At 32.0% G+C, this 12,666-nt stretch overlaps 1 protein-coding gene across 1 annotated transcript in view; it reads right to left on the reverse strand.

Moving 5' to 3' along the window:
* Positions 1–3,768: 3,768 nt before the first annotated feature.
* Positions 3,769–12,666, reverse strand: part of LOC142222435 (uncharacterized) — a 319,623-nt gene continuing 310,725 nt past the window's right edge. Inside the window, exons 8-9 of the mRNA XM_075292576.1 lie at positions 8,071–8,888; positions 3,769–5,043 (exon numbers count right to left, since the gene is read on the reverse strand). Of these exons, the coding sequence (XP_075148691.1) occupies positions 4,626–5,043; positions 8,071–8,888 (1,236 nt within the window). The 3' untranslated portion in view covers positions 3,769–4,625. The remainder of the gene's footprint in view (positions 5,044–8,070; positions 8,889–12,666) is intronic.

Consider the following 12,666-nt stretch of genomic DNA (forward strand, 5'->3'; position numbering starts at 1 on the left):
AAGAGCAAGAAACAATTCGAAAACTAGTTGAGTTCAAAGGTTTTTTAAGTCTATGTTTCTATTATAAAAAAAAAAATTAAATAAAATTTTCTTATAAAAAAAGATTCAAAATATTAATATTAAAAAATTTTACATTCGTAAACATGTACCAATACTGAAAAACTAATTTAAGAATTTAAGGGTTTATGACATTTACTACTTTTTTTAGTTTTATATGACATTTTCGACGTTTACAACTTTTCAACTGTCGATTAACTAAAAAATTTTCATGTGGATCACCTCTGGTCGTTACATATAAATCCTCAAAATAGCCGAAAATACAGATTTAGAAAGAAAATCCCCATCTTCCGATATTCGGAATCGCAAATGTTTGGTTGGCTATAATTTCTTAACCCTGAAACCTTTAAATTTAAATCTTCGTAGTATAGTCCCTTTAATGATAAGTTCAAACTACAATTGTATTGGAGTCCTAGAGTATGTGTTTTTTTCGTTATAAGAATAACAAATTCATACAATTAGCGATTCCGAATATCGAAATATTGGGAATTTAAACTTTTTATTGAAACAAAAAGCATTTGAATTAATTTCAATTACACGAAACAGACTTAAATAGGAACTATACGGTATAAATCTCTAATTCAGTCATCTGGCTTTCAGATTTCTTAAACATAGCTTTATTTTTATGATTTGACTAGAAACAGTATTTAGAATGTCACTACACATATTCTGATTAAATGTGTCTAAAACAAAATTTCTCTTGACAGAATTTTTTCCTATTCTCCATGCTTATTTAAATCATGTATAATTTTGTTATTAAAATATGTTTGGCATAACTCGAGAAATATACATAAAATCGTTTTTCAGATTTGAAAAAATAGTCAAGTCTTAATAAAATATGTCAACTCATATTTACGTGAATTAAAAAATCTTCATATAGTAAATGTACCATAAAAAATCGTCAAAATAACGAAAAATCGTCAGAGTTTGCACCACTGATTGTCTATATTATTCATTTAACATATTGGGTGTGCTACTGTTTGAATTTTCTGTTCTCCTTGTACTTGCATAATTGAGATGTAGAAATGCCCGTCCGATATTTTTTCAATAATATTTTATAAAAATATTTAGATCTATGTAGACCCCTGAGGATGCGATTAAATGTGGTAAAAGCGAAATATTGAAAAAATAAATAAGTAAATAAATATAAATTAATAAAATAATTCAAAAAGACTTCGACCTTAAGTTAGGTTGCAGCCCGATCTATCAGGCTCATTTAGACTATTCAGTCCATTGTGATACCACATTGGTGAACTTCTCTCTTATCACTGTGTGCTGCCCGATTCCATGTTAAGCTCAATGACAAGAGACCTCCTTTTTATAGCCTAGTCCGAACGGCATTCCACATTGCAGTGAAACCATTTAGAGAAGCTTTGAAATGTCACCAGCATTACTGAGGTGGGATAATCCACCGCTGAAAAACTTTTTGGTGTTCAGTCGAAGCAGGAATCGAACCCACGACCTTGTGTAGGCAAGGCGGGCATGCTAACCATTGTGGCATTGTGGCCACGGTGGCTCCCTTCGACCTTGAAAAAATGTTAATTTATTAAATCCTTGAAAAATTTTAATAATTTCGCCCTTTTTCCCTATTTGCTTTCAATTAAATAAAACACAACAAGTGAATGGAATGTGTAATACCATAAATATTGATTTATTATAAAATAGATAAATTGTATATAATTTATAATTATATACTCGTATAGTTCGATTTGATATGGGATGGGATATTGGATATTTCATAAATTAATTCGCAAAATTTACCATCAACAATCGTTAGAGTTGGCACCACAGTTATTGGTTGAGTTACTGTTTTAATTTTCTGCTCACTTGATATTTAAAAAGAAATATGTGATGTAGATAGGCCCGTGCGATATGTATTCAGTAATATTTTTATCAAAATGCCGAAAAATCTTCAGATTTGGCATCACTGGTTGTCTATACTGTTTGGTTGTGTTACTGTTTTAATTTTCTGTTCGCCTGTTACTTGGAAAATTGAGATGTAGAAATGTCCGTCTAATAATAATAATAAAATGCCGAAAACTCTTCAAAGTTGGCACCACTGGTTGCCTAAACTGTTTGCTTGTGTTACTGTTTTAATTTTCTGTTTGCCTGTTACTTGGATAATTGAGATGTAGAAATGCCCGTCTAATAATAATAATAATAAAATGCCGAAAACTCTTCAGAGTTGGCACCACTGGTTGTCTAAATTGTTTGCTTGTGTTACTGTTTTAATTTTCTGTTCGCCTGTTACTTGGATAATTGAGATGTAGAAATGCACATCTAATCATAGTAAGAATAAAATGCCGAAAACTCTTCAGAGTTGGCACCACTGGTTGTTTAAACGGTTTGCTTGTGTTACTGTTTTAATTTTCTGTTCGCTTGTTACTTGGAAAATTGAGATGTAGAAATGCCCGTCTAATAATAATAATAAAATGCCGAAAACTCTTCAGAGTTGGCATCACTGGTTGTCTGTACTGTTTGGTTGTGTTACTGTTTTAATTTTCTGTTCGCCTGTTACTTGGAAAATTGATATGTGGAAATGCCCGTCTAATAATAATAATAAGATGTCGAAAAATCTTCAAAGTTGGCACCACTGGTTGTCTAAACTGTTTGCTTGTGTTACTGTTTGAATTTTCTGTTCGCCTGGTACTTCGATAATTGAGATGTAGAAATGCGTCTAATAAAAATAATAAAATGCCGAAAACTTTTCAGAGTTGGTACCACTGGTTGTCTAAACTGTTTGCTTGTGTTACTGTTTTAATTTTCTGTTCGCCTGTTACTTGGATTAATTGAGATGTAGAAATGCACATCTAATCATAATAATAATAAAATACGGAAAACTCTTCAAAGTTGGCACCACTGGTTGTCTAAACTGTTTGCTTGTGTTACTGTTTTAATTTTCTGTTCGCCTGTTACTTGGATAATTGAGATGTAGAAATGCCCGTCTAATAATAATAATAAAATGCCGAAAACTCTTCAAAGTTGGCACCACTGGTTGTCTAAACTGTTTGCTTGTGTTACTGTTTTAATTTTCTGTTTGCCTGTTACTTGGAAAATTGAGATGTAGAAATGCACATCTAATCATAATAATAATAAAATACCGAAAACTTTTCACAGTTGGCACCACTGGTTGTCTAAACTGTTTGCTTGTGTTACTGTTTTAATTTTCTGTTCGCCTGTTACTTGGATAATTGAGATGTAGAAATGCCCGTCTAATAATAATAATAAAATGCCGAAAACTCTTCAGAGTTGGTACCACTGGTTGTCTAAACGGTTTGCTTGTGTTACTGTTTGAATTTTCTGTTCGCCTGGTACTTCGATAATTGAGATGTAGAAATGCCTGTCTAATAAAAATAATAAAATGCCGAAAACTTTTCACAGTTGGCACCACTGGTTGTCCAAACTGTTTGCTTGTGTTACTGTTTTAATTTTCTGTTCGCCTGTTACTTAGAAAATTGAGATGTAGAAATGCCCGCCCGATATTTTTTTCAATAATATTTTATAAAAACATTTAATACTGTGATATTTATGAAATGTAATTTCTAACAATCTATTGTAGTTCTCTGAGGATGCGATTCAATATGGTAATCACAATTAAAAAGGAATCGACCTTGACAAAAAAAAAAACAATATTTTATTAAATCCTCAAATAATTTGAATAATTGTGTGTGTCCCCTTTCCCCCCATTTTCATTTAAATAAAACATAACAATTTGAAATAAATATGTAATAATATAAATATTGATTTATTACAAAATAGATAAATTGTATATAATTTATAATTATATATGCTGCATAAGTATGTATATATGATTGATTGGATTTGTATAATTTGATTCGATATGGGATATTGGATATTTTATAAATTTGTTCGCAAACACCAATAATGATAAAAATAATAATAAAATAAAAAAGAAATTATCTCCATATAGTAATAATTAAAATGAAAAAATAATAATCATTTTAAATGAAATTAAATTTAATAATCATAAATATACACAATAATGAAATCATAATAATAATAGCATAAGTTTCATTTAAATATAAAAAATATAATAATAATTAAGTAGTACAAATAATAATATTTTCGTTTCATTTTCAAATTGGGCATGAAAATAAAAGAAAACCAAAAAATTAAATTTTTTAATATCCTCACACCAAGGAGGTAATTAAATAATTTAATTTATTTTTTTCCTATTTGTGTTTTTATTTCAACTTAAATTTAAACAAAACATATACGTATATAAAATGAAACGAAAAATTAACAAACAAAAATAAATAAAAATCTTTTTCTTAAGAATTTCGAAAATAACATTTTCTTAAAAATTGAGCAAGATTTCGTTACAAATGAAAATTTGGCACACGCTTACTTTCGTGGGTAAGCCGATAAAGATTAATGGTAAGGTTTTAGAAGTATTAGTTGTATTTTTTAATCCAATTTTAGATTACTCTTTTTAAGAAAGACCTTCTAGAAAAAGTCCAATTGAAAATATTTAGATTCGTTGATCGATATGTTTACAAATGTATTATTGGCTAAATTAAAACTAGGTTAGTGCCACATGGATCTCTTCAATCCTTTGACTGGTTATTCTTCATTTGTAGCTCTTGATAATTGGAGATGATTTTCGCCGCATCATTCATAATTTTGGCCGTAGATCGTACCAAGAACATCAAGTGGCATTCATCGTATACGGTTAATTCAACTCGGGTGCGTACCAAACCATGTAAGACTGTAGCTCTTTCCAAATCCAACCATCGTTGTAGAGCTGTTTCACGTTCCTTTGTGGATCCAGTTAGTTGAACGTCCGAAGGACCCCAAAGTATAAACTCAAGAACAGATTTCGATTTCGATAATGATTCGGAACGATCTTGTTGAAGAATATCTGCCACAATGGGAGTCATTTTAGTTGTGGGCAACATTTCGGTTAAGGCAATGTGAGCGCATTTGCAAAGAGTACCCATAGGTTCTTCCTCGTCATGGTGATTGCTAGATGGAATAGAAAGAAAAAATATTAGCTTTGACTCTATAAGGTTATAAAATAGTTTCTATACCAAAATTGTCATTTCGATATTTTGACATTTTTATAGGAAACTTCACTTGTATTTCAAACTTCTGTATGAAAATTTTCTATAAAAAAATTTCATTTCAAAATTTTCTATAAGAAAGTTAAATTTCGAAATTTTCTATAAAAATTTATAGAAACCATTATGAAATTTTCTACACGAAAATTTCATTTTGAAATTTTCTATACGAAAATTTCATTTTGAAATTTTCTATAGGAATATTTCATTTTGAAATTTTCTATAGGAAAATTTCATTTTGAAATTTTCTATAGGAAAATTTCGTTTTGAAATTTTCTATAGGAAAATTTCGTTTTGAAATTTTCTATAGGAAAATTTCATTTTGAAATTTTCTAAAGGAAAATTTCATTTTGAAATTTTCTATAGGAGAATTTCATTTTGAAATTTTCTATAGGAGAATTTCATTTTGAAATTTTCTATAGGAGAATTTCATTTTGAAATTTTCTATAGGAAAATTTCATTTTGAAATTTTCTATAGGAAAATTTCATTTTGAAATTTTCTGTAGTAAAATTTCATTTTGAAATTTTCTGTAGGAAAATTTCATTTTGAAATTTTCTATAGGAAAATTTCATTTTGAAATTTTCTATAGAAAAATTTCATTTTGAAATTTTCTATAGGAAAATTTTATTTTGGAATTTTCTATACGAAAATTTCATTTTGAAATTTTCTATAGGAAAATTTCATTTTGAAATTTTCTATACGAAAAGTTTATTTTGAATTTATAACAATTATCTTTTGAAAATTTTATTGCGAAATGTTCTATACGAAAATCTTGTTTTGATGTGTTCTATACGAAAATTTCATTTTGACTATTTCTATACCAAAATTTCACTTAGAAATTTTAATTAATTGTGTTTTTAAGTTTGAAATTTTCTATATGCAAATTTCGTTTTGTCATCGTTTATACAAAAGTTTCATTTTGAAATTTTAATTAAGTTTTTTTTTGTTTTTTTTTTTAATTTTTAAATTTTCTATACGAAAATCTTATTTTGTTAATTTTGAAATTTTTTATATGAAAATTTAGTTTTGAAATCTTCTATATGAAAATTTAGTTTTGAATTTTTATTTTGAATTTATAACAATTACCTTTTGAAAATTTTATTGTGAAATTTTCTATACGAAAATCTTGTTTTGAATATTTCTATACCAAAATTTTATTTTGAATATTTCTATACCAAAATTTCATTTAGAAATTTTAATTAGTTGTGTTTTTAATTTTGAAATTTTCTATACGAAAATATAATTTTTAAATTTTCTATACGAATATTTAACTTTGAAATTTTCTATACGAAAATTTAATTTTGTAATTTTCTGTACAAAAATTTAATTTTGAAATTTTCTAAACGAAAATTTAACTTTGAAATGTTCTATACGAGTATTTTTCTATATGAAAATTTCATTTTAATAGTTAATTTAAAAATTAAAAATTTCATTTTTCATTTGCTATACCAAAATTTCATTTAGAAATTTTAATTAATTTTTGTTTTTATTTTTGAAATTTTCTATATGCAAATGTCGTTTTGTCGTCTTTTATACGAAAGTTTCATTTTGAAATTTTAATTAAGTTTTTTTTGTTTTAATTTTTAAATTTTCTATAATAAATTTTCTATACGAAAATTGTATGTAGAAATTTTAACTAATTTTGAAATTTTCTATACGAACATTTTATTTTGTTAATTTTGAAATGTTCTATATGAAAATTTAGTTTTGAAATTTTCTATATGAAAATTTAGTTTTGAATTTTCTATACGAAAATTTAGTTTTGAAATTTCTATAGGAAAATTTAATTGTGAAATTTTCTGTAAGAAAATTTAAATTTGAAATTTTCTATACGGAAAATTGATTTTGAAATTTTCTATACGAAAATTTCATTTTGAAATTTTCTATACATAAAGTTTCATTTTGAAAGGTCTATACGAAAAATTCTTTTGAAATTTTCTATTTGAAAATATCATTTAATTAAAATATTTTCCATAAGAAAATTTTATTTATTTTTCTTATTTTATTTTTCATTTTGAAATTTTAATTAAGTTTTTTTTTTAATTTTTAAATTTTCTAAAATAAATTTTCTATACGAAAATTTTATGTAGAAATTTTAATTAATTTTGAAATTTTGTATACGAACATTTTATTTTGTTAATTTTGAAATGTTCTATATGAAAATTTAGTTTTGAATTTTCTATAAGAAAATTTAATTGTGAAATGTTCTATAAGAAATTTTAAATTTGAAATTTTCTATACGGAAAATTTAATTTTGAAATTTTCTATACGAAAATTTAATTTTGAAATGTTCTATACGAGAATTAACGTTTGAAATTTTCTATATGAAAATTTAGTTTTGAATTTTCTATATGAAAATTTAGTTTAGAATTTTCTATAGGAAAATTTAATTGTGCAATTTTCTATAAGAAAATTTAAATTTGAAATTTTCTATACCGAAGATTGATTTTGAAATTTTCTATCTGAAAATTTCATTTTGAAATTTTTTATACGAACATTTCTTTATGAAATTCTCTATACGAAAATTTCATTTTGAAATTTTCTATACCTAAAGTTTCATTTTGAAAGGTCTACACGAAAAATTCCTTTTGAAATTTTCTATTTGAAAATTTCATTTAAATAAAATATTTTCCATAAGAAAATTTTATTTTGAAATTGTCTATACGGAAAATTTTTGTTGAAATTTTCTATACAAAAATTTCTATTTTTCTGTACGAAAATCCCAAAATGAAAATTTTAATTTTGAAATTTTCTATAGGAAATTTGAAAAATTTTATATAAAAATTTAATTTTTATATTTTCTATACGAAATTTTCAGTTTCATTCATTTCATATTCCATTCCATTTCATCTTGACTATTTCAGAATGCTTTTTCGTCTTACTTCGTTCCATTCAGAAGACCCTGTTTCCCAGTTAGGGCCAAAAACTTACCCCTGCAATACACATAAACGGGCCTGGGCATCTTTATTATCGTATTCCTTGGATAGCACCACATTCGATAGACTCAATGGCATTTCTTCAACAGCTTTGACTTGCAAATGTTTCATACCATTAATAAGTTGGAGCATTATGAATGCCACTTCCCGTGTCATGACATCATCAAAGGCTGGCATGCCGTTATTAGTAGATCCACTACCAGTTTGCTGCTGCTGTTGTTGTTCTTGTTCAATCATCTTGAGACTCATGTCTGCTCCTCCGGTTTCCTCATTCAGTGTTGTAAGATTTTGTACAGACATACCATTCCGTAGGCCTATACTGGAAGTGATACCATTCACTGCAGAAGAAGCATCTTTCAATATGGTCAAATTAGGTATGGAACCACGGAAATTGAAATTGCTTTTATCCAATACTTGTGATTTACCCTTTAGAATTGCTCCAATCGATTGCAAAGTATCCAATTGTAAACGTGGCAATACCGATATGGTAGCCTGCAGTAGTGTCACCTCTGTCGTTGGCATTAATGGCAAATTAAAACTGGGCACAATATCACAAAATTCTGTTATGGGATTTAGTGCACCCGATACTCCTCCTGATAGTTGACTGAGTTCTCCACCAATACCGGCTAATTGATTGCAATCTGCCGATAGGGCTAGAGTAACAGGCGCTGTTGTCCATAAGGCAGCATGGAATGCTTTTTTACCCACTACAAATGCCTGAGCACCTTCGAGAATGGTAAAATCTTCAAATCGTAAATTTATGGCATTGGCCAAGGGTCTTAGTGCTGGTGGGATGATGGGAGTTTGCTGGAGCTGTAATAGCAAGAAATAGAAATGGTGTTCAGTTGTCGGTTGTATTTAAATTGTGAGAGCCTAAAAGTATGCAATGATCGGTTATTAGTGTAATTTTATGACCTTTCCATAGAAAGATGTTAGTCACTAAGACGATTAGCTAAACATTTCTTTAGCTTTGTCTGGTGTGTTTTATGATGTTTTGCCAAATAAGTAATTTTTATAACTTTTTATGATTTTTAATGCATTCTAACGCTTATCTGAACCGTTTGACCTAAGATTTTTTCAAAAATTCATATTTTTTCTAGAATAGATTTACGATTTTTCGACATAATTGAAATACTTCGTACCATTTTAATAATTTTTGCTATGTTTTTATCATATTTGAAACCAAAAAAGTAAAATTACCCATTAAAAATGTGAAAATATCGAGTTATAAAAATTGAATTAAAAGACTTCCTGTGTAGTTAAAATAAAGAACATCTTTGGAAATGCTTTTTAGCCTATAATATCTAATGAAGTGTGAGAAATAATACAAAAAAATAGGAAATAATATCAGCTATGAATGTCACTTTACTAGAGACGTATAGTCTCTAGTAAAGTGACCGTGGTGCAACGGTTAGCATGCCTGCCTTGCATACACAAGGTCGTGGGTTCGATTCCTGCTTCGACCGAACACCAAAAAGTTTTTCAGCGGTGGATTATCCCGCCCCAGTAATGCTGGTGACATTTCTGAGGGTTTCAAAGCTTTTCTAAGTGGTTTCACTGCAATGTGGAACGCCGTTCGGACTTGGCTATAAAAAGGAGGTCCCTTGTCATTGAGCTTAACATGGAATCGGGCAGCACTCAGTGATAAGAGAGAAGTTCACCAATGTGGTATCACAATGGTCTGAATAGCGTAAGTTAGCCTGATACATCAGGCTGCCACCTAACCTAACCTAGAGACGTACAGTAGAAAAATTGTCTCAACATTTCGTCGTTTTCGTTTAATTTTAAAGAAGTTTGTAAAAATTCATTTTAGTACTCATAAATATTAAAAATTAAAACTTTTCATTTATTTAAGCCTCTACTATAAAATAAAACCGAGAAAGAAATCGAAAATAACTGGGGAAATGTTGTAGTAACAGTTTTTAATGTAGTTTCATCCATTTTGTTCTATGCTTGTGTAGTTCAGCTGGTAGCCAGATCAAGGAACTCTGCGACAAGGATTTGATATGTCCAGAGTGATCTGTTAGTGAGACGGGTAGGCTTAGCTGGGCAAGGAAAAAGGTAACGAGTATCATGTGGCCCTTGATTACAGATGGCACATACGTCAGCTACGCTGCTATCAATCACTGATAAGTATGAAATGAGGCGGCTGCACTTGCCTGATCTTAGTTGGGCCAAAACTACCCTGGTCTGCCGTGGGAGGTCTCTCTCCTCTGGTGCTATGGGCGGCGGTCGGACTCCGAGAACATGATTAACCTTGTAGCTTCTCACCGCTTCAGCTAGAGTATCCTCATGAATCCTGTTCAGACCTGTCTGGTATGCTGCCTGATCTAGAGGCTGTCTTCTGTAACGCTGGATCTCGGGCTCTAGAAGGTGAAGATCAACCCTTACATTCCTGGGTGGAGGTTGTCTATCCACAAGATGGTGATTCGGATGACAACTTCGATGGCAACCCAAGAGGTACTGCTTTGACAACATGTAATTGTGTCGACGCACTGGGATGATCTTGGTCTCCGCATAAAGGTGATCCAGGGGTGTACTGCGGAGACATCCTGTTGCGGTTCTAAGGGCAGCGTTCTGACAGGTCTGTATGATATTCCACTGCGTATCGCTCGTTTGAGGTGTCCACACTGGCGTGGACACCTCAAACCTATCGAAAGCTTTCGATAGGTCAAGCGCCACGAGGACCGTCCTGTGACACGGCTTGGGCTGATTAAGTCCCCTATTGATATGTGTCGATATGGAATGTAAGGCTGTCGTCGTACTGTGTACCTTACGGAATCCATGTTGATGGTGGGCAGCTGGAAAATTCTCCACAAGGCTGGGGAGGAGTAGTGCCTCAAGTGTCTTGGCTACTGGCGAGAGGGATATCGGTCTGTATGATTCACCTTTAATCGAATCTTTGCCTGGCTTTAGTATTGGAATCACTCTTCCCATCTTCCAGACATCGGGTATAATGAGTGATTCCAAGGACAAACTGAGGAGTCTGGTCAGGTACTCAACTCCCAGTATTCCCAGATGCTTCAGCATTAGCATTGACATTCCATCGGGGCCCAGCGCCTTGGATGGTTTCGCGCTGTCGATAACATTTGTAACTTCGGCTGCGGTAAATTGTGGTGTGTCGTCGGCTCGGAGATCCAATCCCAATGAAATGACGGGTTGCCACGAAACGTCATTTATCAGACCACGCTAAAGATAAATCTGGCGAACTGCTGCAGTCACCCATAATTATCGTGGGGCCTCTTCGTTCACCGTGCCAAATGTGGAGTCATGTATCTGCTCTGCCAAAGCTATGCCTCTCTGGCTATTACCTAGGAGTGAATGCCAAAGTTCATGGTGGGCATTAAAGTCTCCTAGAACCAATCGGTTATGCCCGCCACTCAATGTTTGGGCTATAACCTGGAGCACAGCTACCAACCGGCGGTATATACACAATGTATAGCTCTATCTCGGCAGCCCCAGACTTGACTGCTACCCCCATATACGGGTCACTAGTGTCTGGCACAAGCGGGATAGGTCTATACTGCACGGAACGGTGTATTATGAAAGCCAGGCCACCACCTCCACTTCTTGTGCGATCCTTTCGAAGCACATTGTATCCATCACAATGGCGTAGGCTGCAGGTGGAATTCAGCCTAGTCTCCTGAATCGCCGCGACCCTTATCCTTTTCCGATTCATAAAGTCCACGATTTCGCTAATCTTACCTCGGAGCCCGTTGCAATTAAGTTGCAAAAACGATGCACTATCCAGAACTGGAACAAAAATATTGGGTGTAAGATGCTGCGGCGGAGAATATTGTTGTATGGGAGATGTCGAAGGGGGTCGCAGAGTCAGACGACCCACTGCTGCTATCGTTGGCACAGCATCCTGCCACGTAGTCAGTATGACTATATTCCCGCAGCGATGTTAAGCCGGAGCAGTTCCGGAAGTGCACCCACTCCATACACCGGTTACACCTGACCAAAACCGAACGGTGGTGGATCAGGTGGACCATGAACTATACCATGGTCCGGGGTTCTCCTCTATCCCCGCACGGACCAACAGCAATCGGAGAAGGCTCCCCGGGGTGCACCTTCTTCAACACAAAAAGAAGGACGAAACAACACGTACACTGATGTGGCATCCGCTGGCCAATGGATGGGGTCCATCGGGTCAATCCGGTACACAGAACTCGCCGCCGTGGGAATGAAATCAAGTTTGGTGTCGTTATAGAAAGTCCTCCTGAGTGTACATCGGTAGTCAAAGGGTTAACAAAATGCAGTATAAAAATCGTACACTTTGGCACTATTGCTACAACTATTACATCTCCACATAATAATCAAACTGTAGCGCCTTAGTTCACTTCAAATATCTTATATAAACAAAACTAAAAATGTTTGCTATTCGATTGAGATTCCTATTTCCATATTTTTATATTTTCATTAAAAAAATAATTTTCGAATTTAACTTTCCATACTGTTAGCAATATTGTAGGACAGAGGCTAAAGTTCTATTCGTTGCTATTACTTCTATTTCTAAATAAAATATAATGTTCTCGCAAAACTTTAAACCCTGGTACTTTAGTTTATATTGATGGAGTTGCCTAAAAGT

This window comes from Haematobia irritans, chromosome 1, assembly GCF_050003625.1.
Source record: "Haematobia irritans isolate KBUSLIRL chromosome 1, ASM5000362v1, whole genome shotgun sequence".
In the NCBI taxonomy this organism is placed as follows: Eukaryota; Metazoa; Arthropoda; class Insecta; order Diptera; family Muscidae; genus Haematobia; species Haematobia irritans.